The sequence below is a fragment of the Amblyomma mixtum genome, chromosome 3 (genome assembly GCF_055824585.1).
Source record: "Amblyomma mixtum isolate Tamu chromosome 3, ASM5582458v1, whole genome shotgun sequence".
NCBI lineage: Eukaryota > Metazoa > Arthropoda > Arachnida > Ixodida > Ixodidae > Amblyomma > Amblyomma mixtum.
In genome coordinates this window covers 169,519,138-169,546,911 of record NC_143014.1, presented here as the reverse complement: position 1 = coordinate 169,546,911, position 27,774 = coordinate 169,519,138, and the positions used below count along the sequence as shown (strand labels likewise).

Below are 27,774 nucleotides of genomic sequence, written 5' to 3'. Positions count from 1 at the left end.
AATCTTGCGCATGGCTGCGCAAGCCATGCGCAGCGATCAGTCTCTGGCCGCCGGTGATGGTGGTGGTGGCTGTGCCCTATTTAACGGTTGGGCCGTGAAGTCTACCGCACGGCCAAGCCAACACGGCCAACAGTAAGTATATCAGTACCAGTTGCTGCTCATGCGTTGTGGAAACTTTGTCCCTGATGGTACATTCACGATGGGAGAACGGCAGCAAACGGGAGCGTCCGTCCCATTTGCCACTTTCGCTTTCCCGTTACCGCTGGCACTTCAATGCTGTGGAGGAAACTCTTCGTCCTCACACACCTCAGATTCGGAGCGCTGGGTACGTTGTACGAGCGCATTGCGGGGCCCAGAAACAAATACCGTGGCCTGAGAACTTCTGCACCGTGTGGTCCGTGGCAGTGTGAAAACAGTTAAGGACATCTGCGGCCAAAAAGCGCCATGGCACAAGGTATTTTCATCTACTCTAGCTTGGTTTAAACACCCATTTTTCAAGCATTTAACTATACGTAAACCGGGCCAGGGGAAAGCTTGTGCCTATTTTATCACCGGTGGGAGGGTTGGTAGAGGAGAGCGAGAGTACTTTATACTGGGAGGAGAAAGATGTTGGCATTGAGGATTCGAAGAAAGCGTGTAAAAAAAAATCTAACTGGGTGACAGCTGTCACCGCCCCGGTGTACAGCACTGGCGTAAGCCCGGTTTTCCCAGAGAGTGGGGCCCGTGCTTCCTTTTTCGGAAGTTCGCAACCGCCAGGTTCCGCAAACAAGCCGTTGTCGGAGAGGAGGGGGAAATCCAAAGGCGAACGACGTTGGCATCCTGCAGCTTTATGATCAGTGCATGTGCGAGCGTGCTACCAGGTTTTTACCCACAGTGCGCGAAGCTTTTCTCACGTGGCGTGGGGCTGTTTCTTTCACTGGGCTCAATGTGGATGCAAGCCCTAGCAGCCGCGGAACTTTTTCCTTTCCCGTGAGGCGCGCTTTCCGCAGCCCGTTGTTGCGCCGCCACCTTTGTAGTTTGCGAAACGCCGGCTGAGGCGAGAGGAAAAAGTAGGGTGTCGGACGGCGTGCCAATCATATCACGGCGGTATTGACAGGCCGGGCGTGCGCGCCGTGCTTTTCACCTTCGCGGCCGGGCCGCGGTACTGTTAAAGGGGTGACCGGTCATTCCTCGGGTTTTCCTTGTGCGGCTGCCAGGCCGTCCTCGATCCGCCCTTGTTCGCGGTGCCATTACGTCTCGTAGCACAAGGCAGCGATTTCCGGGCTTCGGGCGTCTGGGCCGTGTCTGCGCCTATCGCAGTCATATCCTTATGCCAGACTCCACTGCAATTTGGCCTTTTCTTTTTTTTTTTCGGAAGCGACCGATGATACACGTGGCCAGGAGTGATGCCCAGCCCTCTGCCCCCCCCCCCCCCCCTTTTTTTTTTTTGTGCGTTATCTGGCGCGCGCGACAGTGCTGATATCGGAGGACAAAGGGCTGTCCTCGCGAGGTTCGTTTTTATGGCCTTCGCGATGACATGCTCTGCGCTTCCAACTTTCGAGGGTTTGGGCTTGCCGGCATTACCCCGTTAAACAGCTTTTCGCAATCATGGACGCATTGTTCAAGCAGGCACGGCGTACGTTTATTATATTTTCCTGCAACTGAGCACTTCTTTTATCTGGTAACAGCTTCCACAAGAGATAAGGGTCCAGTCGTGAGTCCGCTGCATTCTACCTGCCGTTGGTCTTTTTTTTTTTTTTTCCAGTCGCTTGAAAAGTAGATTTCGCTAGATGGTTCGTCTTGAGAGCTAAAAGCTGCCGCCGCGCTAACAAGAAACTCGAACAAAAGCACATCCGTGTCGTTTTGTGTTCCTTTCTTTGTCTATATTTCGCACTGCAGCTTTCATTTCGGGACCAAGTGTTTTTTGCCAACGTCTCAACGTTTTACGTTTGTACGCAGCACTATTTGCCCCGTACCACTTAATCTGTTGCAGCTGCTGCAAGCTTGAAAACCGGTCTTAGTGTGCCCCGACGCGCATGGCACCGAGTTTTGATCAGGCTGCAAGCAATTAGGCGCGAAGTTGCACCCGTATATCGGATAACTTTTCCGCGACTTGTGCCGTCTCTGGTCTCATTCGGCGGGGCGCTGCGGTGCGCGACTTTCGTGTCCGTCGATGGCGTGGCTGCGATAAGGAAGCTCCCCGGTGTAGGAGACGCTCCCCAAGGCCGCCGACGCGGGCGCCGTCAACAGCGGCCGTAGGGGTTATCTGGCCGGCGGCAAGGTGACTCCGGTGACGTGGACGGTGCGGTGCTTATCGTCGGGTCTGCTAGACGGCCAGACGGCCGCGTGGCCAGCCTTGGCGCGTTTCCGTGTGGGAACAGGCGACCGGACACGTGAACGACTCGGCCCACGCGGCGATAGCCGCTCGGCGCAGCGCTCACGCCGGGCTCGCAGATTGAGCGCCGCCTCTCGATAACCTGCTCTGCGCTGGACGCAACACAGCCGCGATTTGAGGGCCCTCTCTCGCGGCCAATAATTACTGATCTCTGCTCGCGCGCTGCGACTTTCTGGCGGTGAGGGCGTTGTGCGTGCTTCGGCCTTTGTTGCGCCGTGTGACGCCCGTGAGTGCTAGAATAATGGCAGGTACACATAGCAATCGGCCCCGCTTCGTACAGGTAGGGCGCATCTCTTCTATTGTTGCGCGCCGAGAATGCTTACTACCCGCACATTTTTGGGTGCACTTATTCGAGGGCCACTTGCTTTCTATGCCCTAAATAAACATCTGATGTGCCATCTTAGAAATGTAGGCTTCTTGAGTGTGTCTCGGCCTGTTCAGTCGTCACTTCTGGCGCCGCAGCGAAGCTCTTGCGAAGCCTGACATTGCTTTCTGACCCGCATATCTGTAAGATATACGTCATCGTCGGGCGCCTCAGACAGAAAGGCAGTGGTACATTACACGAGTCCCCCGCGTTGGCGCAACTGTGACCAAAACTGTTTCGCCATTTCTTGATGGTGCCTTCAAACCTGCTCGTTTAGAACTCATCGCAGGAAACACTCAGATACATTACGCATCACTCCTTACTGTCATCACTGGATATGTGTCTGGGTGGATCCCGTGCGAGGAGTTGACACTTCGCTTGCGTGAAGGGTACTTACTCTCAGCGGCGCTGTTTGGCGACAGCGTTGCTTTGTAGCTGCGTCCTTTTGGCTGCGCTCCATGCTGGCGCGCGCTCGACGTGTATACGGCTGGCTTGACCTTCCTCGGCGAGTACGGGTGAATGGACGTTCAAGCAGCCCCATGGACCGTGCACAGCTTTCCCAAGTAACCTTCTTAGGGGCGCGCCTTTTCGTGTATTGGTTTTTTCATGAGCGGCATACTTCGAATCTAGCGGCCAGCTGTTTGAAGAAAACACGTGAAAGCTATATCGCGTGAGCTGCACTGCACGTGCTGCTACATATGCGTACAAAGTTGTGGTGCAGTCTCGAGGCTGCGGTGCAGTCAATTCAAGTGCGGCTGGGCGCCCAGCCAGCGAAAGCCACTGGGCCGAATCTTCGCCCGTATTTTTTTTTCCGCAGATGTTATAGCGATAAAATGCATTCCAGTTTGAAGCCAGCCTCCCGGCGGCGTGACGGTGCACTCATCTGCTCTGTGAAGAGATCCAGTGAACCCTTTTCACCAGTGTTAAGCCGGCTTCGAAGCATTTGTGCGTGATGGAGTAATGACGTAATAGGCAATTGTTGATTTAGCAGATACAGATGCCGTTAATATATTTTGATGTGTAGGGCTGACAAAGCTGCCGTGACAGCACTCGGAGCACTTCGTCTTCATTTGACTGGCGCTCAAAAGTGCCGTCCTCTGTTCAGTAATGTGCAATGTGGAAAGGCAAACTTAGACTTTTCAGAAGTCTTTAAACACACATCACATAAGTTTCTTTTTTTTTTATTATTCGAGAAGTGTGCTATGAGTCATAAGTTGAGACAGGGGGAATGGAATGCAGGAGATATAACGTTAAAAGGAGTGAAGTCCAGTTTCGCTGAGGTAGTCGCAGTGGTTGCCGCTGTTGTGATTGTCTATTATCCGCTTCTCATAATCACAGGCCCGTCTTCCTAAGGAGCCGTTTTCTAGTAGGAGCCATTGCTGGGCTCGTCCACAACAAGTGCCGCACATCACAAATGTCTGGTACAGCGCCACAGTGAGGCCACCTGTCAGTTGCTGGCAGTTTTTTTACGCCACCGATGATGGGTTTTTAAGCACACAACGTAACTTCTTGTGAGTTCACGTTAGGTCTGTTTCCGATTAACAAGGCTTCATTTTTTTGAGCCCCTCGGGCCGTGGCGTCCGTTTCATATCCGTTGCCTCGCTGTAATTCATACCTTCAAACGGATGGCGCGCGGCTGCGGTGGCTCGTAGGCTGTGGCGTTTTGCTGCTGAACACAAGGTTGAGGGTTCGAGCCCCGGCTGCGGTGGGCCGCATTTCAAGAGAGGCGAAAACGCCCGTGCTCTGTGAGATGTCGATGCACGTTAAACCCAAATGGCCGGAGACCACTACGGCGTCCCGCGTGTTGCTTCGTTACGTTAACACTCCACCAATGGGAAGTGGTGAAGGGATTATTTAGTGTTGACATCACGACATGAATGTTAGGAATTGCCTCTGCGTTATTAAAGATTACACGTAAACCAAATGATGGTTGGAAGATTGGCTTGGAAGAACAACTAAGGATGTTGGTTGCTCGTCCTTTGGAGCACTGGATGTAGCAAAATAGTCTAACCCGGATATATATAACTCGAAAATGATCACATAAATAGTTCGATATATTAATAATTCGATATATATAAATGGCAATGGATACCCTTATCTGCAGCCTAGAAGCAAGAATACATTGCACCTACGCTGGTGACGCGCTTCCTGCAGCGATGTGCTGGCAGCGCACGGCTCGCTGGAGTCGCTAGGCCTGACCTGCTTCGCATCGAAGCCCCAGCGGGCGTTGCTTGGGAAGTGGCCACTGCCTGTCGTAATCATGGGCGTCCGGAGGGGGGGGGCAAGGGGGGGCGGCTGCACCCCCCTGGAAAATCACTCACTCGAACCGTGAGTGATGGCCGCACGCCAGGGGCGGTGGTGCGCTCAGTCAAAAGGGTAAAAGCAGCCCCGCATGGTCACATCTGCGAAATGCCGCGTCCGGGCGTGCGTCGTTCCGCCGTTTTCAAACCACGCCATCGTTAGCTCTACTGAAGGGCGACCTGTTCCAGACATACAGCGGCACCGGCGAGCATGTGTTTCGAGCCGCCTTGAGATGGGTGTCTGTTTCTTTGATCTCTAGAGAGATAGCGACACGGAGGCAGACAGTGCACGGGGCATCTTGTTTTCGCCTATCGTTACGCCGGTCACCGATGAATTTTTAAGGAGGGAAGGTAAAATCAGCCGTGTCCACCCCCGCTTTGTCGGGCTGCTCAGGGGCAAGCGGGCGATGAGTTGGCGCCGCCGCCGCTCGCTGTCTCCTCCGATCCACGGGTAGCGCAGTTCGGTAGAAGCGCCGCTTTCAGAATCTCTGGCAAAGGGGATTAGCTGCTTTTGTTCACGGCGACGCAGTCTCCCGAGGCGCCCCCACACCAGCGTTCTTTGCGTCTTCTGCGAAAACCAGCGCCTTTGGTCAACGCAGCCCGATGGCGCCTGCCTGGCTCGCCTGTCACCTCTGGCTGGGCCTCAAATCACAACAGCGCCCATGTACTGTGCGTGTCAGTGCATGGTAAAGAGCCCAGGTGGTCGACATTACCCGGAACTCTGTACTACTCCATCCCTCATAGCCTGAGTCGTTTTGGGGCTCTGAACCCCATAAAAACACAAAAACAAATTTTCCGACTGGAGTGGCGAGTGTCCCTTCCCCTCGGAAGTTGCGCGGCGTTCCTTTCACCCCCAAAGTGCGCATTCGGGGATACTGCGGCAAGTAAGCCCTTGCACGTGTGCGCGCCTCTGTGTTTGTGCTTGGGTGTTTTTAGTGGCCGGTTGTCAGCGAAGCTGAGAACAACCAAGACAGCGGACGAGAAAACGACGAGCGGAGAGCAGTGTGTGTGCGGTTGCTCGACTGTGCGGATGCGCAAGCAAGATGGAGCGAGGTGTATGAAGCTGCGAGCGTGCATTTATCTTGTAAATAAGTTTTCGTTGTATATATAGTCATCTTTTGTTTTCAACGTACGCGTTCAACAGTTTTTCCAATCAATGTGTATGATGAGTGTGCACCGAGAGCGTGTAATGAAGCACAGAAGTGAATTTATCACACGTGTAATTACGCAATTCGCCCAGAAAAATCCGAGGCGCCTACAGTTGCTGTTCAAGGAAGACTGACTGAGTGACTGTAGTTGCGTGTTTGTGAACATGTTGTGCTGTGTGCTGGTCATCAATCCGGGTGAGTCGAGAACCCGTATGCAGCAAGACTGAGCACTCTTCTCCACGAAGTGATATAGCATCTTTTTGCATTTTTATTAATTTTAGTTGTTTCTTCGTTGATAAACTCCAATGTACCTCTCCTAGCCGCGCTTTAATTTGCTGTTTGTAATTTTTCTTTCATGTGTGCATTTTGTTTAATTTTTTTTTATATATAAATAAATAAATTTACTCCGCAAATAGCGCCTTTCTGCTACGAACATACCCCCCCCCCCCCCCCCCCCCCCGGGGCACCAACGGGGCCCCCCCCTGCAAAAAATTCTGCGGACGCCCTTGGTCGTAATCATGTTAAAAGTACACCATAAATAGGGGCAGCGAAGCTCGCCAGGTGAGGGCCACCGCTATAGGCATTATCAAATTAGGTTGGCTTCACCGCATCACCGCAATGTAGCGTGGGAAATGAGTACAGGAGACCGAAGGCCACCCTGAAACACACCCACGTTCACTTTGTCTTGCGGTCTCACAGCGCTAGCGCTGCCAGCAGGTGCCCAAGATCGCGCAGTCGATCACTCTCCGCATGCGCGAAGAATGATCGAAGAGCGCCGTTAGGAGAAGCTGCACTTGTAGGGGCGTGGAGCGCCGTTCGATATATCAGATGTTCTGCTCAACTCGAGTTCGATGAACGCGAACAATAGTGCGGCACTTCTGCATGGAATTTTGAAAGGGACGTTCCGACTCATCGATATGAGCAATTGTTCGGCATATCCGGACTCGACTATCGCTTGAGGAGAGACAAAGGAAAATGTATCAGAAGTGGTGGGCAGCTTAAACTTATTTGTCGGAATTCCCTGCTTGCCCGACTGGTGCTGTCTCCGTGTGATCTTGGCGCCCCTGAATTTAGACATCGACCCTCTGCAGTTTTTAGAAAAGTGCGTCTTTGTAGAAAAATTCCATGGCCACCAGGGTTGGTCCCGTATCGTACAGGGCAGCGCCTATTGTATCCCAAGTGGACCGCATATGGCGCGCTTTAGGAAACGTCCGTGCTTCAGTATTTCGGTGCGAGTGGTCGGAATTAATCTGTACCCTCCGTGTGTGTCTCCCAGCCAGTGGTTTGCGGGCACCACTTGGGCCGTCTTGCACGGGTCTGAGTTTCCTGTAAGAGCCTTTTCAGTAGCCGCTTTTTCTCTCCGATCTTCGCAATCGCGGTACGCCTCCTCCCGGCAACAGGGCCTTGGCCATGAGTCGTCTTTGCAAGGCACCTGCCGCGTACGCGTGGTTTTCCGTGTCTGTGTCGCTCTCGCTGTTTCTCCGGCGGTTTGTGCAACATGCCTCGCGGGTTGGTGGCGTTGCAGGCAGTTGCGTCGCCCTGTCAGCCGATTGCCTTTTTCCCTGTCCCAACACCGCTCCACCGGAGTAATGGCTGAAGGACGCCGTATTCTTTGGCAGCGCCTCGATGAGTTTGGTACTGCGGCTGAAACCATCGAGCACTTTTTGCTGCTGAGGAGGTAACACAACTTCCACCTGCACCATCGCTTCGGAAAGAAAACGTTTATGTTGGCTGTGAGCCAGCTGTGCCGGCGTAATGAGGGTTTGCGGAAGTCGCGACCTGCCGCGTGCTCACACCTCGGCATTATTAGCTCCGCACGTGAGCACGCACTCCCGATTTCCACCTCTTGTTCCGCCTCTATTCGTCGTGGCACCGCGTCTGCTGTACGACACACTGACATCACCCGCGGGCGGATGCAGTTCCCGTTCGGCTGGCCATCTGCGGAACTGTCGCGGTCATGCCGCACCGCTTCAGTGAATCACTTGACGATATACGGGGGTTCTGCAGCTGCGCATATTGCACCGCGTCTTCTCTCGTAACACTGTGCAAGCGTTTTTCATGTTGAACTTAACAAAGCGCAATAAAAAGACAGGGACAAAAAGAAGAAGAAGCACGCAGGACAAACGCTTGACCTGCGTTTGTCCTGCGTGCTTCTTCTTCTTCTTGTCCCTGTCTTTTTATTGCGCTTTGTTAAGTTCAACATGTATTACCAACTCGCCCAACTTTCTGCATTACTGTGCAAGCGGTTGTCCCTACGAGCGGCTCACGTCACGAGCGGACTCTGCAGCGAGCACCAAGTTTGCGCGGCTATGGCGCGTTTGGTCCCGCGCTGTGTGGAGGATTCCGAGAACGTGGGAATAATGTTTGTTGTCTTTTTCGCGGCTAATTCAGCCTAAAACTTTACCTGGAGCCGTGGCCGTGGATGTTGCGGTGCCTATTTAATTACACTTTACAACGTTGCGGCTGGCGGTTTGCGGCCGGCCGCCTACCTAGGGATTTCCTTTGTACCACGGTGCTTACGAGAGTATTCCTACGCGCTCCGAGAACTGCTATACAACTTGAATCTGTCTTAGCGCTGTTTTTTTTTTAATTCGCGATGTTTGCCATTAGGCATAATGAAAAAGAGGGAGCAAGTTAGGAGTGTAAACAAGTCTCGCTTAAAAAGTGGCAAAAGTTCTCGATAAAACGACTATCATGTGTCCACTTGCGATAGCCGCCTGCTACGTCCCACCGCAGGCCTACCTTCCTTAGGAAGCGTCGTCTCACGGAGACTGTGGCCGGGAAAGCCCACAGTAAGTGCTTTTCGTCACGCTGGTCTGGCGCAGCACCACAATGGGGACACTTGTCAGTCACTTCGAAACGTTTGTCACGCCACCGATGACGCACAGAAGGAGTCAGAGCCGCTCCTGCCCGAATCTGGCGCACAGATACCTCCTCCTCCCGAGTGAGACTCCGGGGGAGAGGGTACGAACACGGAGGAATTAGAGCGCGTGTTCGCTTACGCAAAGCCTGTTTCTCGGAAACATGGGACAGGAACGGATCTGGGGGAAGAGGGGAAGGTGGCGGGATGCCGGATGCAGCGCTGTTGATTGGTGCTCACATGTTGAGTGGACCTGTCTGCGCGGGGTAAATGTCTACATTAGCTTCTGCACGGGTGAAAGTTGAAGCGTGGCAAAGGGCATTTTGTTTGTCTCATGGGACTAAATTAAGATTTAACTCGTACATTTTGCGGACCAGTAACGCGAGCGGTGTATTTGGCACGCGTAGGAGCATTGTAGGGGTGACTAGAATAGTACTATTTCACATCTTTGTTGTGATTGGTTTATTTGCGAACTGCCTCGGGTACGTGAAAGTTTCACTTTAGAAGACATGTCGTTACAAAAAACAACAAAGAGCGAATTTTCGGAAGAGTCGTTTTATCCGAAACACGTTTCACGTGATTTGAAGAAAGCGCGAGAAACCCCGCAGGCCAGCGACTGTTGTCTTCTTTTTTCTTTTTTGTTGCTGTCATGTATACCCGGGAGGTCCCTGAAATTGTCGTTTAAAAAAAGCACGTCTGAAAACACGACACCGTGGCGACATCACTCTCTGGCTGCTTTAATTTCCAGTGAGGTCAGGAGCGCGAAATTAAGCATGAAAAGAAGGGAGGCTGTTGCTCTTTTCTGCGCTGTTGTGGACGCTGTGATATGAAAACATGTCGGCTCTGGCGAGGTTCACGCGCCCTCCCAGGGCCGACATGGGAACGCCTGATGGCAGGTGCGTGACAGTTGACGGACATGAAAACGATTGCGGCGCGGGCCACTGCCTGTCCACCCCTGCCGGCGCGCTTAGTCAACGCTTTAGTGCGCAGTGGCGGCATGTTTAGGGTTCAAAACACCGCTCATAGATTAAATGACACTCATTTCGAGCCGCCTGATCTATTTCTTCTCTTTTCCGTCCTCGGCATTATAGCGCGCAGATTTTGAAAAAAAAAAAAAAAACAAATATTTACGAACGCTTTGCACCCGAGAGCAACAGATTCCCTCTCCCTGGCACAGTAATTTGGTGTCGCGCTTTGCTGGGAAGAGTTGAGATCGGTGCGGCCGCGTGTATTCTCCGCTGCCATCTTCTGAAAATAAACCGCCTTGTGGTCGGTACTCGGGCTGCCTTAGTTCCGTTCAGTAATCAGCAATCACTGTCAGGCCGCTGGCTTCATATTAAAAGTACCTAGATTAGCGCCTGAAGCGACAGCAGGGGAGCGCATACGTAGGCGAGTTCGTCGAGGGCGAACGACACTGCTGCACAGGTTGCCTGCGCTTGGACCGCTTCTCGTCGAGCCTTTAAGACATAGCCTTGCTAGCAACCCAACTGCAGTCACACCGGTCATATCTTACCGTAAAGCCAAGAACAATAATTTACCTCCGAAAGCTTTCAGGATAGCCGTAAGCGGTGTCCACATTAACTTCTAGCACCTGGAGTTCGGCTTTTCGAGCACTGGTATCCCGGTGCGTAGGCGCTTTCGAATTCTTGCCGCAGCGCGGCTGTCGCGACCGGTTACCGAACCGGCGATCTCGTGTACAGCTGCGAAGCGCTGTGCGGCGACCGGGCCCCTGGGGCGTGTGTGCTTAGGCCTCGTTCGCACTGAATGTTCGGTGGAAAGCGGCAACAATGAGCAGCTTCTTGTTGGATTCGCTTGAAACCGCGAAGTTTAGATTTCGCTTCGGACTTCGTGTACCTTTCGTTTCTAGAGGCGAGCAAACTTGCCCCACCTTCAGTGCGTGCGAAACGCTCCGCATGTAACACTGAATGCTTGCACAAGAGTGGTTACCTTCGCTGCCCGAAATGGATGATTGGAGCGACGACGACGCCACCGATCACGGCGCAGCGGAAAATGCTAGCGGCAGCTTTTCGCGCAGATACTCCTTCAGGTTCGCGTGCGGCCTCCGCCTCATCATTGGGAAGGCTTTAGGGACCAACCTTCGAATGCATTGCCTCTAACCGCCCATTCACCTCCCATTCAAATCAACGCTCGCAAAAAGTAGCGTACGGTTCTCACACGTGCTGCCGGTAGAGCGTGAAGGCTTGTGCAGCTTCGTTGCCTTTCTCATTAACCTCGCACCTATCTGATCATGCGATTCCAAGTTTCGTTTCTTTTCTTCTTTAAGTATTTGGCTCACTTGTGTTACGGGCAAGAAAGAAGCACGGAGACTTCAGGTTCCACAGATCGCAAGAAAATCACCCTGAGCTAAAATTCGATGATTTTAGCCGAGCCGACTGCTTGAAACTTGCAAGTAAAGCATGCGAAATCTTTTTGCGCTAGGATTTGAAATGGTGATTGTGGGTTCTCTGGGCCCCGCTCGGACGGTCGCGCGGTGCGCGGCCGCCGAAAGCGGGTCCCGAATTCCCGCCAAAAGGCGCCAATTGCAAAGGCCGTTGGGGAGCCGGGGCGGAGCTGTGGCCAAATGACAGTGATTAGTCACCTAGCCGCCTCTCCACCGCCTGAGGCGGGAGCAAGGGAAAGAGGAGAAACAACGCGGGAAGCCGGCACAGCCGCGCAGAGGCAACGGCAGAAAGCCAGGATTCCCACATGATGTAATCGCCGACTAAAGGGGCATCGGCGTTCAGGCTTTTCTGCTGTGCACAGCGACAGGCAGAGGCCCCAGTGATGACGTCACGCACGGCGAGGCGAAGTTTCCAGCGAAGAAGCGGTTGTTTCAAGGATGAAAAAGAATAGCGTCGAAGGTGAAGATCATGAAGCATTGCTTGGCGACATCGGAAGACTCATGGCAGCATGTAGACGAAGGCAGGGGAAATCTGAAATTTCGCCAGTTTTGACGTCACCACGAGTTTCCCTGCAGTTATTCAGCGCAGTGAGGAGAAGCCTGAAATGCGTCGTGGTTTTAATCGGTGATTGCGTCGCCATTTTAAATGCTAGCGCAAAACTACTTTGCACACATTACTAGCTTCATAGATTCGAATTCTCGAATAACCTCGAATTGTCAAAAAAAAAAAAAACATTTCATTTTCCCTTTAAGAATGAATGAACTGGAAACTGGATACCGCCTGAACTTTGACGCCGTTCTGAGGAATCGCAAGGCTGAGACTGCAGCGGCTCTCGCTTTGCCAACGAGTTTGTTCAGCTCTGGGGGGGGGGGTCTTGGTACTTGCCACTTGAGCCAAAAGTGGAACTTGTGAATGTTATGGCGGTGACTTCATGGAGCCTATGGCACTGCAGTCCTGAGAACTTCCATCGTTTTGAGCTCTAAAAGAGACGCGTGCGGTATTTCGAGTCTTAGCCCAGGGAGGCTTTGCGTCGCCGAATAACTCGCAAGGTGTTGTGGTGAACGCAGCAGGCAGCGCTGAAGGGACAAAGACGAACGCAGCTCATTAAAGCGTTCGTCTTTGTTTCCTCGCTGGCGTCCGTGTGAGCTGTATTTCCATCGTAATAAAAATCGTTGGAGCCAACAATCCAAAGTCGTTGAGGTCGTCTGACAGCGGTTCACCGTGTGGAATTTCATCGCGTTCCCCGCAACATTTATTGCCCATTTAAGACAGAAACCTCAAACAGGCACAAATGGTAGTTGAAGACAAAGGAATAGTTTTAAAGCGTCACATTACTGACGGAAATCCGTCCATTGGTTGACGCGATTACTTTCTTTTTTTTTTTTGCATTTTCCCGCGAAGTTTAACAAAATATCGGAAGTTTTCTGCACGCTTCTAAGACCCAGAACCAGAAGAGCTTATATATCATGCTGTCAGTTATGAACTTGCTCGGGCATTCCGTGTAGGCCCCCAACTTTAAACAAAATAGATTCATTATTAATGTTACGGGAATGTCGTCTATTCCTGCCTATTCGGTTATGAGGCAAATCGAATGAGCGGCATCGTTAGTTTCACGGCCGCACAATCGTGCGTTTCTTGCACGCCATATTCACAAGGGGGGAGGTTGCACATAGTGATACTCTATTCTCCCATGGCAAAATTGGAGTTGAAGTGTTACTCACGTGCGTTGAGAACTGCGTGATTGCGCGGAAGTGCCGCAGTAGCCAAGCTTGAGTGAAAGGAGCGAGTTCCTGTACACCGCTGTTCCCTCTCGCGACTGCTCGTTCTAACCGGCGCGAAGCGGAGAAGGAATCTCCCTTGTTTCCTTGCCCTTGCGTGAAGCTGGTTCTCTTCGCGTGCGAGTGGGAACCCGTGCCAGCTGTAGCTCTCGGAGGCGCGGTTTTACGGCCGCGATGGCTTTCGCTTCGAGACGGGATAGCTCCGTTGCCGCCGCAGCCACTGGTCGTGCAGTATGTCGTACAGGAAAAGACCGCGCCGGTGCTACGAGCAGCGTCCTGTGATTCGATCAATGCCATGGCTGGTACAGAGGGGTCCTAAATTCCGTTTCGTTTCAGACTTCAAGCAGCCAGAGGTAACAAGCGTGTATTACCACTGGTTCCTTCAAGTCTCAGCGGCGCACCAACTGGCCAAGCAGCTCACTTTTTTTGTTTTTTCATTTTATCTGTTCCTCTTTGCTCTCTCTTTGTAAGAAAGCTTTTGTGTGATAAGAGCCTCTCTGCTACGCAGGCGCGCTTGCACGCATACGCGAAATTTGTTGTAGCGGCGTCGCTTTATTGAGCATTTCGTCGTGGTGTCGCCATGTAGTGGGCCGCTTTGCTTTCATTTCGGCGCCGATCCGAGGCCATTTTCTTTTGTCTGCTATAAACTGCTCCTAATTGTTATATCCACATCACGGACTGTAATCGACGCACTCCTACTTCTTCAGAGTGCTGAAGAAGCGATCGTTATGTTTTTGATTAAACCCGCGTTCCGGGTTGGTCACCGCTCCGCGAGATGCTGGGTTGCGCTCGAGTGCTTTGACCGGAAACTAGCATTACTATTGTCACGCATAAGTCCCTCTGGCCGTTGAACGGTGCCGCCGTTCTACAATGTCGGAACGTGCTTTCGCCCGCCAGACTGCGCACTCAGTCCCTGTCCGGCGTGAGTTATTTTCGATGCGAACGACTGGGTGACGTCGCGCGCAGAGTTGCAGCTGCGGGCTTTCGTGAGTGCGAACAAGCCCCCGGGAGTTGAACGACGACAACGTCCAATATCGGGCGATGGCCCGCGTGTCAGTATATACTCACACGTGGGTTCACCCTGGAATGCAGGGCGTATCGGCTGTACTTCAGCGCCTGCATGCAGTCGCAGTATTAAAACTGTGCGATGTCAGTGCACGTTAAAGAACCCCAGGTGGGTCGAAATTTCCGGAGCCCTCCACTACGGCGTCTCTCATAGCCTTAGTCGCTTTGGGACGTTAAACCCCATAAACCAAGCCAAACCTAAACCTCATTTACGCTGCGTTTGTCCAGTTTACCCTGGTGGGGCTGCCAGTTTATTCGTAGAAGCTTTCCTTGGTGTCGTTAGGTAAATCCTCTTTGGGGAGCATTGGTCTGTTGTGGACTTTATTACATCAGGAACCCTTTTTCTTTTTCACTCATATGAGCGCCCTGCTTTTATGTCCTGAGACAGGAAACACTGCTTTAAAAAAAAAAAAAGCCTGCTTGATGCGAAAGTGAACCAGGTGCTAGCCACCTGTCACTTGCTTTTATATACAGCACGCCAGACAGTCCTACCGCGTCTTTTACTCAGTCCTAAAGAAAGCTTGCATGTGCCGACGCCCAGGCTTCAGGCGCAACATGCAGGGTGGAGAGAGAGGGAGAGGGAAGGGTGTAAATGGGCGAAGCTACGATTCTGGGAGTCGTCTGCGCCACCGAGCGTCGCCGGGTGCGCGTGCTTCGCTGCCGAGCGGCACTGTCGTGCAGTGCAGCTGTGTCGCTAGAGCGCAGGGGCGCCGGCTGCGCCGCTGTCGCTACGTGACGCAATGTCGGTCTGCTCTTACGCTATGCCCGCAGCGGGAGTTTTATGCCCGGACTTCCATGTCGTCCTAGCGAATGCATTTGCGAGCTGGTTTTCGCGTTGTTTTGTGATTACTCTCTATTATTGTATCGTACGTTTTATTATTGTGCCGTACCAGGCGCTCGTTGCGTTGGGAGAGGTACTCATTTCTTCTGTCGGCTTGCATCTTGAGGTTTCTGTTTCGCGCGTCGAGCAGTCCTGCCTCTGTTTACTCGACGCGAGCGGCAAGTTTCATAATCCGGGCTCTCGCCTACGTCCCGCATCGCTTGCAGCATAGATTTTATGAAACTCCGGGGCGTGGAGCTGGCTCAAAGCCAGCTGCGCTGAGCTGTCTGCTTCGCGGGCTGGCGCCAATGCAAACAAGAAAGGCCCTAACCTTGGAGACACACCCCGAGCTTTCGTTCCTGCCGCGTGGCGGTTGACAGCTGCCGTCGCTTTGCTTGACTGGGGCACAGCGAGGTGCGTCTGAATTACAGTGACCGGTGCACTGCGGAACATGGCCGAGCATAGCGCGTCTGCTTTGGAAAACTGTTAGCGTTCGAGAAAAATGACGGCGTGTTGGCTGCCCAGAAGTGCCAACCATGCGTCTTGAACGCTGCCGTTGAACGCGGCGCATAGCGGTCCTTTCTCCTGCGGGCGATCTTTGCGCAGACTTTCGAGAAGGCGCTGGGGTAGCGGTCTTTCGAGTATTGAACTTTTTCGGCGCCCCCTCTTCCTCCTCTCCTTCTCCTTTCTTTTCTGTCTGCAGACGGTAAAAAAGCAAAATTTCTGGTGGAGGCAGTTCCATGTAGCGTTGGAAGAGCAAGCACGGGATACGTCCTCGAAGGCGCCTCCTCTCTGGGTAATGCGTTCGTTGGACTGGCTCTAGGCTAATTTGAGGGTTCGTGAGTAGCTGGCCAATAGTAGTGGTTACATCATATTTCTTGGAAGGTTGTTACAGAAAGCGATGCTCTTTGCCTGCAAGCCTAATGCCTGCGATCACGTGTGATTGCGCACAGCTGTCGCGACAGCCCCCCCCCCCCCCCCCCCGATCTTCGCCCTGTGCCGTTTTTTTTTTCTTGGTGGAAAGGGGGGGGGGGGGGAATGGGGGCTGTGTTTGAGACAGCCCCTGCTGGGGGGCTTCAATACTATTGAAGCCTTCGAGACCTTCAATAGCTATTGAAGGAGGGCCCGTAGTTAGAAAGTTAATGACTTAATATTAGTCAACCAGCCAACTTGTTAGCACGTCTTAGCATTGTCAGGGGTGTACGCATCAGAATGCAGCACGTCTTAGCATTGTCAGGGGTGTACGCATCAGAATGCAGCTATGCTGAAAAAAGTGGTAGGGTTTTAACGTAGTTAGCCCAGCATACGTTCTAAAGCATGTGTTCAGCCTGGTTGGCTCATGGTTTTGCTTTGCTGTGTAGTCGGCAAGTCTGGCGACGATATTACTCAGGTTATGCTCTGATCATTGTTAACCTGATCTGATATCAATAGTGTCAATAGCTATTGAGGGACTCTGCTATTATTACTGTTAGTCTCCTTCAGTAGTGTGGTTTTTGGGCTTGCTGGTACATAGTTTCAATACACTGTAGCGCAGCAAAAGACGAGGACACAAGAGACGAGAGACGAACACCACAAGCGCTGCGCTTGTGGTGTTCGTCTCTCGTCTCTTGTGGGCTCGTCTTTTGCTGCGCTACAGTGTATTAGTCTCCTTAATTACTGACAGGTGTGGGGCCCGCCGTAAGTAATATCCGTACCAGTTTATAGAATTTCTAACTCGCGGTTACCCTCGGCGCTGTGGCCGAACAAATTTTGGCTACATCGCTCCAAAATACATGCGCTTTCGAGAAGCTTGCAGGCAAAGCAACCCCTCCAGTGCACGTAACTCGTCGAAACAGCCAACATTTCTTGGGCCACAGCGCCGAGGGTAACAGCGTTTTCGAAATTCTGTAAACTCGTATGGATATCACTTACGGTGGATTACACGCCTCTCAGTAAATAAGGAGACTAACAGTAATAGTTGAAAAGTTAACTATTCGATGTTAGTTAACCAGCCTGCCAGTTAGCATGTCTTATCTGTATTCTGGTGCGCTACACCGCTGGCAATGCTATGCCGAAAAAAGCGCTCTTCTAACTCAAGAAACCTATTTAAAAGAAAAAATTGCGGGACATCTTAGGCGAAACACCCGGTATCAATTCCTACTTGCGTGGAAAAGACTGAAATGAATTTAAATCTTCTTGCTAATATTGGAACTTTTGACTGCTGGTGTACATACGCCGTGGTATTTTACGGAACTGGTAGGTTTTGGCGTGGCTGGCGCGTAGAACTTTGAGCATGGCGTGAACCCGGCCTCAGAAGATTACGGGACACTTAAGCCGTGAAGAAAATGCGTTTTTTGTTGCGAAAGCAACACTACGCAAGTCGCCGAGCCATTTCGCGGAGCTGACGAAAGGCCGTACTGCGCATGCGCGAGGGGCAGTGACGTCACACGGCGCACAGCTGGCGCGCCGCCGCCGTCGCTGCGCCGGTGACTCAGAGGTGCCGCCGCCGCGCTCGCCAGTTGCGCATGCGCAGTAGCGGCGCATAGCTAGCGTGCCGGGGCCGCCGCCGCTGCCGCGCGCTCTCCATCGCCTCTCTCTCTCCTCGTTGCTTTCGAAATCCTTCAGGTTTAACCAGAACTAAACCACTGCTAATTTTTCGTGCGCTCAGTGAGCAGCCTGGAATTCAGGCATACACGGTGGTGGTCCCACGTGCGTGCGCACAGTGCAGCGTTCAGTTGCTGTATGCGTTCGATTTCTGCTACAAAATTCAGCCTTTTCCGGAATGTCATGTCTCGTAAACATCTTTGGTGAAGTTTGGCTTATGGGGGTTTAACGTCCCAAAGCGACTCTGGCTTTGAGGGACGCCGTAGTGAAGGGCTCCGGAAATTTCGACCACCTGCGGTTCTTTAACGTGCACTGACATCGCACAGAACGCGGGCCTCTAGAATTTCGCCTCGATCGAAGTTCGGCCGCCGCGGTCGGGATCGAACCCGCGTCTTTCGGGTCGGCAGCCGAGCGCCGTAACCATTGAACCACCGTGGCGGGGCCGTAAACATTCATCGGGTGTACGTTGTTGGTAGCGTCAGCGCGTGTGTCTTCAAAGGGGGGCAGGACGACATTATTTTTATTTATTTTTAACGCCCCTATTAACGAGCGTCTACAGCGATACAGTAGTGGCGCTTGCAGAGAGACGCCTGGCTCTTTCGACCAGGGCAAAGCGGCAAATGCCTCTTTAAAGGCCCCCCCCCCCCTCTCCTCCCCAGCCAGTGGCGTCGACCGATTGTCACAACGTAGAGGCTAATCGAGTTAATCCCTGGTTAATTTCCTTGCACCTTGCGATGTTGCTCTAGCAGCGGCAAATGGATTAACCGTGACGTCGTGGCAATCAGTCGACGCCATTGTCTGGAGTGGCAAGGGGGCTTTGAAGAGGCACTTGCTGCCGCTTTGTCCAGCGAGACGTGGCAGGGTGAAAACTGCTGCGGAAAGTACCCTGCGCTTGCAAGAACTGCCGCGTTCTTGCCGGCGTCGTTCCGAAATACTCGGTGACGTGTCTGCCCAAGTCTCTCGCCGGGATCAATGTTCGGCACCGCCAAGGAGCACTCGGTGATAATGCAGGTGATATAGAGAAGTGCCGAGTGTGGTGTAGGACTCACGCAGATTAGTACGTTTCACGGTTGCAGTGCAGCTTTAGTGGCGCGGGAAGACACAGACAAAAAAAAAACAGTCAAGTGTGTCCACATTTCATGGTTGCGTTACATTTTTCTTTCGGAGTAGAGCACGCTGCTGCTCAGCTATTGTGAAGACCACGAAGTGGCTGCGTATCGCGCTTCTCCCGCGTCTCATTGCAGCAGTATATCTCGAGCTGTGCAACTGGATAGCTACGGCAGTTAAGCGTTCCGTCCGCGCAGGCGCATCGCTCTTTCTTCTTTTTTTTCGGCTTCCTTTGGAATCTGGTCCAGGTCTCGTGCGTGCCTGCGGATTTCTGCGCCGGTTATTGATGCGTTCAGCGCGTCTCGTTTTAGTTCATGACTCGCCATGCGCGATTGGCCAACTGTAACTTAAGCAGCTTACTCCGCTTCTGCGCGTCTTTCTCGTCCCCGTCTTGTTTCCGCAGTTCGACTCTCCTCGCGGGCTCGTTCTGTACCCGCGGCGCCTAGCAACCGCGGCGGCTTTGCCCGTCTCCAGCCGGCGCCGACAGGACCATACTACATCTGCCTGGTCTCACCTAACCCGCTTCCTGTGACTGATGCGATCAGGCGAACACAATGGCGTACGAGTTGGCGGTACGAGTACTGCTGCGGCAGGTGTCACTGGATCCGTCCTGTCCGCTTCATTCGAGATGGCCGCACGTTTTCTTTCTTTTTTTTTGCACTGCGTACGGGTTCTTGGGCACCGCGGTGGTATTCGGAGACGTCGGCATGCATTCCGTTCCGAGTGCCGTTGTCTCCTCAACGTCCGCTGTCACGTACGCAGTCACGTACGCAGTTTCGGTCGTGAGTGCGCGCGATTCATTCCGTGCCGGAAAATTTCCCTCGCGACGCTGTAGATGGGGCGCCGCGCGATTGCTTCGAAGCTGAAAAGTGTGCTTTGAGCTAAACCGGTCTTTATTTCGTCGTGCTGCGTAAGGCAGTAGTAGTACTGCCCGTTTGCTTGTTCTAGCCGGTGTGCGCACGTGCCGAGGCATTAAGCGGGCCCCGCTTGCCGTGCGCCACTGACACCTCCGCTTCTGGCGTGGTGGGCCACCTGGCTTACCGGGCCGAGCGGCGCGACGCTGAAGCCGCGTTGCCAGGCCTCTCCCATGCAGCCCGAGACCGAATATCGCGTCTGGTGACGCGCCTGCTCTGCAGCGTCTGACTGGCTTTCATTTTTCTTTCCTCATTGGCATTGAAGGAGGGGCGCCCCTTTCTCGTTTGCGCTGCTCGCTGCACCTCCTGGAACGCGGCGGACGCATTGTCTGCGCGTGTTTTTCTTTAGCTGCAGCTGTCGCTTCGTTGATGGGATCGCATGTTCCAGTGGTCGCGTACTCGTGCTAGTGACCGACGAGCGGCGACCGTGGAATGCGTATGCAGCCCTTGCTGTTCGTGGGGTGACGCTATTATAGCTGAGTGTTTTGTCATCATGAGGCTTGAAGAGACATGGGATGCTGACGCGTGCCCTCCCTTGTCATGAGAAGAATTCGTGCTAAGCTTTTGCTGCTTATCCGCAGCGTGCGTAGCGTTCGCCGCAGGCTTGTCACGAGCGTTACCGAAAGGCGCGTCTGTCCCAAGGTCTGGAATACGCCAGAGATTACGCACCGCAGCTTGTCTGCCGTCCGCGCAACCAGATGCCTGCTGCTGCCAGTGTTTTCCTCTGTTATGGAGTGGATAATTGTAAAGTACAGGAGTCGCCGTTCTCGTGAATGCAAACTCGAAAATTAATTGTTTAGTGGACAGAGGTAGTTACGTGTTTTTCGTCTTCCTGAGGACCGCTTGAGGGAACGAGTTAAGAGCCTGTTTTCTGTTTGATTTGAGGGGGAGGGCGTCAGTTCTGAAGCAAATTTAGAAGTGAGCGCATGCTGTCGTCTTTGCAAGCAGCGAACGTTTTGAAATGCACGTTGCTTGGCGCACGCAAGACAAGGACTTTTTGGTATAGGCCACAGCTAGCGTGCCTTGCGACTCGCTGCGGGCCACCCTGCTGCACCTTCGGCCGTCACGTGCTCCTTCCTATGTAGTCTGGCCACAGGAAACACGAAAACCGAGCCCCGAAGTCTGCAGCAGCTACGGTCTTGCGGGCTCTACTGTGACCTTCGTGTCTTCCATCGTAGCATCATTTTTTCGCAGTATTCGAGGCGTTGTACGATCTCGGGATGCGAGGGCCTTCTATGCGGACACTAGAATTGCCATCGGGCCTCTGCAGTGGGTGGCTTCCTTGCCTCGGTCGCCTCGCTAAGCACTCGGTTCGTCCTCAGAGTTCAGGCATTTTCCCTCCCGGGGCGAAAGTGAAGCATTCTTTTTCACTGAGCACGCTTCTTACGCGGGGTGTTTCACCTAAGACCGTCGGCAGTTTTTAAAAATAAGCTCATTTCGAGTTAGCAGAGCGCTTTTTTTCGGCACAGCATTGTCAGTGGCGTAGCGCATCAAAATAAAGCTAAGAAGTGCTAACTAGCAGGCTGGTTAGCTAGTATTGAATAATTAGCTTCAAACTATTTCTCTTAGGCTCCTCACTTATTGAGAGGATTTTAGCCCACCGCAAGTAATGCCCATATCAGTTTTTGGAATTTCGGAAAATCCATTCCCGTCGTCGCTGCTGAGCAAGCAATTTTGGGGCCGCACATGGGCGAAAGCGAAACCGTGCGACCAGAAAGTGCACGTCACACAGCGATGCGGGTGTCACATGCTCTTTTCGCAGCGCCTGACTGGGAGAGGCGACCGGGCAGAGCACGTGACAGGTACACCGATGATGTATGACGCGCGCTCGTAGGCGTGGCTAGCGCTCTTTGCAGCCGCGTGGTTTCGGTTTTGCCCGTGTGCGGCTCGAAAATATCTTGACGACGAGAATGGGACTTCCAAAAACTGCTAAGGGCATTACTTGCGCTGGGTCACAAGCCTCTCAACGAACGGAGCCTAAAAGTAAATGTTCACCAACTAAAACTGGTTAGCCGTCCTGCTAGTGCTAGCACGTGTTAAATGTATTTTGATGCGCTACACTGCTATGCCGAAAAAAAGCGCTAACTCCAAAGGCCTAATTTAAAAAACGAATTGCTGTCAGTCGTACGTGAAACACCCTGCATGTGGCGACGGATTGTCTCTACGCTTACGCGCGCTCGCTGCTTCATTATCAGCAGTTTGGAGCATCCTTTTTGCTTGCGGCTTTGTTCTTGTAGAGCTGCGCGAGGCGCACCGCCGTTGCTATGCGCGATGCAGAGATGCACAATGGAGCTCGCGTGTCTGCTTAGACTCCGCTAGTCTGAATTACGACTCTCCCGGTGTGCTGCTCTCGTGCCAGTCGCCGCACAGGCATGCGGTGGCGTCTCGCATTGTTCGAATATGCCCGCACTTGCTCGCCGCGCCAGGTCTTGTAACGTTTCCATGGCGTGGCTCGGCGTTATTGCAGCCATTACTTTAATTGTGTATTCCCAATCACTTCTCGCGTTTCGTTTGTTGAGGGCAGAGCTCGTTTTTTTTTTTTTGTTTCGATATCTGTCTTCGTCGTGCTAGATATCAGTAGCCCTAAATTCTTTTTGCAGGGGTGTGGATGAGGGGTGTCCGGCTTTTGAGACAAGGAGATGGAGAGAGAGAAAAAGAACTGCCTTTGCTTTGGGTCGTCCTCGGAATGTACGGGCTTCAGCCCGATGTGTCAGCTCCGGTAGGAAAGTAACGCAACTGGTCTCGGTGTGATCGGGAGCAGCATCGATCCAGGTCCGTGGTATTTACCGAGGGCACAGGATTCGTCTTCGCTGCCTTTACACACAGTGCAAGCGCGTAACTGGCGGTTTTTTTTTTTTTTTTTTGTGGAAGGTGAGGTCGCGTTTGTAGAGCAGTACTCCTGCTATGCGGATATTGGGTTCGGTACATGCTTGCACCGTCTTGCTGCGGGAGCGGCGCTCCGTGGACGCGTAGCGTGCTCCCCGGGCGGTGCTTCTGTTTTTTTTTTTTATTTCTGCCTTGCGGGAATGGCGGCGACACGTGGCCGGGTCGTGCTAAGGCCTCTCGGGGGCCGGTTACGTGAGCAGCCATCCGTTATTGCCTCAGAGCGGTACGGGACTCGCACATCTGTGCGCAGAAGCAGCTCGTATGCTTATGTTCCCCTTTAGCGCCCCATAATTGTCGCCAACCGAGGCGCCGCCGGCTAAGACCCAGGAAGCGCTTCACGTGAGCGCGGCTGTCGCGAAGGCGTCTTTTGCTCGTCCTTCTTTCCATTCTCTGGAACGTCTCTGCTTCCCGTGCCTTTGAAGTGCTGCCAACTCGGCTCGTTTGTTTTTCTCCGTCTTCTGCGTAGCCGCGTTTATATCGCGCGCGTCCACGTGCGTGATGAGGGCCTGTATCGAGACGCGTTTTAATCGGCGCTGCAGATCTGCGGCGGCCGAGAGAGCATTGGGGATAGCGGCGGCGGGAAAGGGGAAGAGTGATATGGAAAAAGGAAGAGCGCCAGAAGGATAAGGGTTAAAGAAAGAGAAAAAAAAAAGCCACTTATTGCGTTTCCCGTCTCGGTTTCCAGCGTCGTCGCGAGGCGCTTTTTCTTTTGTTGGAGCATACGTCATGGCTGTGACGTAGCGCCAGCCGCCGGCAGCCATTGGGCCAGTGCGCGCCGAGCGAAGGGCGAGGCGAGGGAGGCGGCCGGCGGGCCCCTATAAGAGGGGCCGGTATGGTCCAGTGACGAGCCAGTGATGAGAACAGCGAAGGCCGGAGTAGCCCAATCAGATCAGCAGTCGTCCTGTGTAGTACGGAAATGTCGGCCTCCGGATCGACGCAGTTCCTGGTGCGGCAGGGCAACCCTGCCGTGGCGCCTTCACTGCGCGTGGGCCCCGAGCCGGACAGTGGACGGTGAGGGGATGATGGGCTTCGGGGGTTATACTTTCTCCTAATGTCTGCTTTGCTCCGTGGCAAGCTTTTCTTTAAATAGTTCTGCTTTGTGCGGTTGACGCTGTCGCATCACTTTCACATCCGTGTCGTAATGCGGGATGTCAACCTGTACTGCGCGCGGCCTTTTCCTGTCGCCGCAGCCGATTCTGTTCCTTTCTGCTTTTTGACGCATTCATCGCTCGCTTTCCGGCGTCTCTCCTCGCTCGGCGTTGGGTAGCTAGGGCGGTAGATTCGATTGAGACATTTCGGATGAAATGTTCCGTTAATCGGTGCGCGATGTTTTTGGCCATATCTTCTGGGTGTACATCTCCTTCGCGGTTCACTTCCGTTTGAACTCGCAAATGTGGCTATACAAAGCGGAGCTGCGCGGCTTTTACATAGCTGGGCGCGCTTGTCTAGAGCGCTCGAGCGGCATGCTGCGGAGTGAATGAAGTGAAATTTTAAAACAGCTGCTTGGCTAGGGGCAAGGTCCCTGTGCCTGCGGGTTTGTGTGTCTGTCCGGCTGCGCTCCAGCGCGATTATTAGCTCTGGAACTCAGCACCTGCTTTAAAAATTCGCTTCCTTTACTCCGCAGAGCACAAGCACAGCGCTTAAAGGGACCCCGCGATGATTTCCTCAGTACCAGTTAATATCATTAAATAGATTCGTCACGCTTTTCAGAGATCAGAGCAAAAAGAATTATTGAAATCGGAGCATGCGATCGAAAGTTATTCCACTCTGAAAATTCGAAATGAAAAGCTCAGACTAAAACGCACTTCACTCGCCCATTTCACTCACCCAGTACCGAGATTGGGCGCTACCAATCAGAACCGTACCTAGCGCACACGCTGCGGAAGCGTGCATGCAGTTGTTGCTTTGTCGGGGCTGTAGACAGCCGCGCATTTTGACGGCGTCTTCCCCCTGTGTACGCGGCGCCGTAGTCAGGGCAGGGGTGACTAACAACAAAGGAAGCTCCCCGAAGTTTCTTTTTTAGTCGGACTGGAAGGCTGTGAACAGTAGCCCCCCTCCCCCCCCAAACTCGACTCCCGTGGCCTTTCTCTTCCTAATTCTGGGCGAGGTGTGTCGGCTGGCTTTTTTTTTCGCTGCCGTCTTGGTATGGTCACGGCCGGTCTCGACGCGCGCGCTTTCCTGTTTTGAGCCAACGTTTTTTGAACAGCGCTGGCCGCCACGAAGGTTTGAAGCGGAATGGAAAGTGTCGCCCCTAGCAGTATTCTGGTTAGTTTTCATTTGCTTTCCCTGCTTCTTTCCAGTTTTTGTGGCATGCGAAAAGCTTTGAGTGCTCAGAGGCATAATATTTTGGATTCATTTCGCAAGTATAAAGGAACAATATGCAAACTGGACGCCCAACCAATGAGAAATGCAGCGCCCTATCTGGATGCCACCTCATTTCCGCTGCCGCAAATGGCCGCCGCGTTGCGACACCATCGGCTCGAAACAAGCATTTCTAGCGAAGATTAAAATATCAAATATTATGATTTCGGTGACCTCATTGCGCATTCGGGACTCACAATGTCCCTTACTCTGCATACAAAGAATAAAGACCCCATGCTTTATCTACGTCGCAGGGCACCTTTAACTTACTGTTGCAAAACTTTGTGCCTTGAACGAACTGTAGGCTTTACCTGGCCGTGTAGCTGCATTCTGGTGGATATTGACCGATTCCCGTTAGAAAAACCTCTTTCTCCCCGAATGCGTTGCATTAGGCGTTTCTTGACGAGCGCGCCTCCCGTGGAAGCATTTCGGAACTATCGTAGAGCTGCGAGGATTGCAGCAGCGCGTATGTCATTTCCCGCTAGCAGGGCGAGAGTTTTGGCTGGTTGGTTCATTATTACGCAGAACATCGGCGCAGGTAAACGGGCAGAAGTGTGATTATGGGACAACACAAGTGCCCGCGTGTTGCCCGTTTCCGCATTTCTTTCGTCGCGTTTTTTTTCTTTGCTTTAGTCTTATGCGCCATTTCAGGTACAGCAGTGCCAGCTCTTGGATTCCTCTCGTAGTCAATGACAGAGAGGTGCAACTGCTTCCTGGTTCTGCCAGCGTCGCCTTCTGAAACCATCCAACACTACGAGCCACTCTCCACGAACTTTCACGTGACGTCACGGGCGCCATTTTGTTGTCTAGCGCGTAGCTTCTGTAGCGCGGCGCTCCACAGACATCAAACTGCGGCCGCTGTGACGTCGGTGAATACTCCCTATATAACATCTTCACTCGTGCTCGCGCGTAGCATTTTCTTGTCATCACTGGCTTTGGCCGTCGGCTACTGAGCCCAATATCGCCGGTTCGAATCCGACCGCGGCGGCCATATACTACGATGGAGGCAAAATACAATAAGGCCTGCGTGCTTTGCGATGTCAGCCCACGTCCAAGAACCCCAGGTGGTCTAAATTAATCTGGAGCCCCCTCGACTACAGCTCCCCTCATGGCCCATGTATCACACAACACACTACTACTACTACTGTACTTAAGAGCACCGCCGTGCCCTGATGCTTCACCGTTTCCCCGCGCAGAATGGCTCAGCGCATCCGTCCGCACGATGACCTTTTTTTCTTCGGGGAGAAAGTGCCCTTGCCGACAAGCGCTTGCATGCAAGAGTCTTTCATGGAAATTTACAAGCATTCGGCTGCGCGGACAATCGATAAGATAACCGACATCCTTTACTTAACTGGATGACACGACAGGATGTCTTCCGAGACGTTTCGTCTGAGCGGTATCGGCAGGCCACTTGCACGAGCTTATCTGCTCGCCTGGCTGGCGTGAATACTCCCCACCTTGAATAAACGACCTCAAGGCGGCTTGTGTGATAACTGGTATCTGTGCTTCCTTGCTGTTGCGTAGGAACAGCTAACGGAGCTCGCGCACTTTCTCTAATCTCAGTCACTTGCGCGTATGCCCTCTCGTAAAGAAGCGGGCTGTGCCATGTCGGGCGGTCCGCTACCTTTGGGACACAATTCTGGTTTCCTCTTGCGTGCTACCGCCCTGCTGTGTTCCACAGGGCGCTTTTAAGTGCGCATATTTTCTCTTCTGGGGCTGTCTTCTGCACGCGGTTCGTTTCTGAATCGGTTTGCCTGCCAGTGCACGATTGTTCACACGGCTCCTGGCTGTCTCTTACGCTGTTGATGCATGCTGGATGCCATCCAATCGCGCGCGAGCAGCAGAACCGTTTTTAAGCGAAGCCGCCTTTTAAAGCAAAGGCCCCGGAAGCGATGGTGCGAATTGCTCGTGTGTAATACGCTGGACGTCCGCACTGCGGCGCTGCTTCCCGTGTTTGACCATGCGTACGTGCGTCTGTTACGTCGCACGTTGGGCTTCACTCGCCTTTTTTACGAAGCGACCTCGCCTGCTCCCATTGCGTGTGAGTGACGCGCGTGCTTTTCCCCACAGGTCTCTGAAATGCCTGCAGTCGCAGCTGGCGCAGCCGGTGGGCGCGTGCGCCCGGGCGTTGAGCTCGTCGCCGGCTCTCCATCAGCAGCCTCAGCCGGCCACGCTGTCGGGGCTGCCGCAAGATGTGCGCGCCTATGTCGAGGAAAAGCAGCGCCTCTGCCAGCCCAGCGCCGTGCACATCTGCGACGGCAGCGAGGCCGAGAATAGCCACCTGCTCGACCTAATGCTTAAGGCCGGCAGCATCGTGCCTCTGCCCAAGTACCGGAACTGGTGCGTGCCATCTCGTGTCGCGGGTGGTGGGGCTCGGGAGCAGGGTCCCTATTCGAGCCTCTGAACATGCAGATTCTCACCCTTTTGTACCCAGGACGAGTGATGCAGTAGCTGACTTCCGTGGGTCACGTTGCACCATCGCCTATCTGCTCACTGCAGCACTCTGCTGAAGCAGCTCACTGTGTACTAATTACAGCTTTACGAGCTGGTGCTCACCAGGGCAGCTGTTCATTTGCTGACATCTTAGCAGCAGGGATGCACACAATTAAAAATGGAAGCCACATCATACTGATGCCTTCAGCTGGAGGGCCATGTTGCTCAATACCTAAAGTATGAGACACATGTAGCATGGGGCCATGTTTTTCTCTAGCAACTGTTAACTATCAGTCATTGGGAAATCTTTATCGGCTGCCAGGGGCTTTGGCTTGAAATGTTAATCTGTGCAATATCTGGTTGTGCAGTTCTATGTGGA

General features: G+C 53.1%; 2 protein-coding genes across 3 annotated transcripts in view; one reads left to right on the top strand and one right to left on the bottom strand.

The window, feature by feature from the left end:
- Prosbeta5 (Proteasome beta5 subunit) overlaps positions 1 to 13,301 on the bottom strand; it is a 51,959-nt gene extending 38,658 nt beyond the window's left edge. Inside the window, exon 1 of the mRNA XM_089581887.1 lies at positions 13,170 to 13,301. The gene's annotated coding sequence lies outside the window, so the exon portion shown is untranslated. The remainder of the gene's footprint in view (positions 1 to 13,169) is intronic.
- LOC149352670 (phosphoenolpyruvate carboxykinase, cytosolic [GTP]-like) overlaps positions 1 to 27,774 on the top strand; it is a 61,352-nt gene that overhangs the window by 21,598 nt on the left and 11,980 nt on the right. The window contains exons 1-2 of one of the 2 annotated variants that reach the window (XM_089581882.1): positions 23,357 to 23,612; positions 27,033 to 27,302. In XM_089581882.1, the coding sequence (XP_089438008.1) occupies positions 23,518 to 23,612; positions 27,033 to 27,302 (365 nt within the window). In that variant the 5' untranslated portion in view covers positions 23,357 to 23,517. Of the gene's footprint in view, positions 1 to 23,356; positions 23,613 to 27,032; positions 27,303 to 27,774 lie in introns of those variants that run through there. The other variant, XM_089581883.1, reaches the window with a different exon arrangement.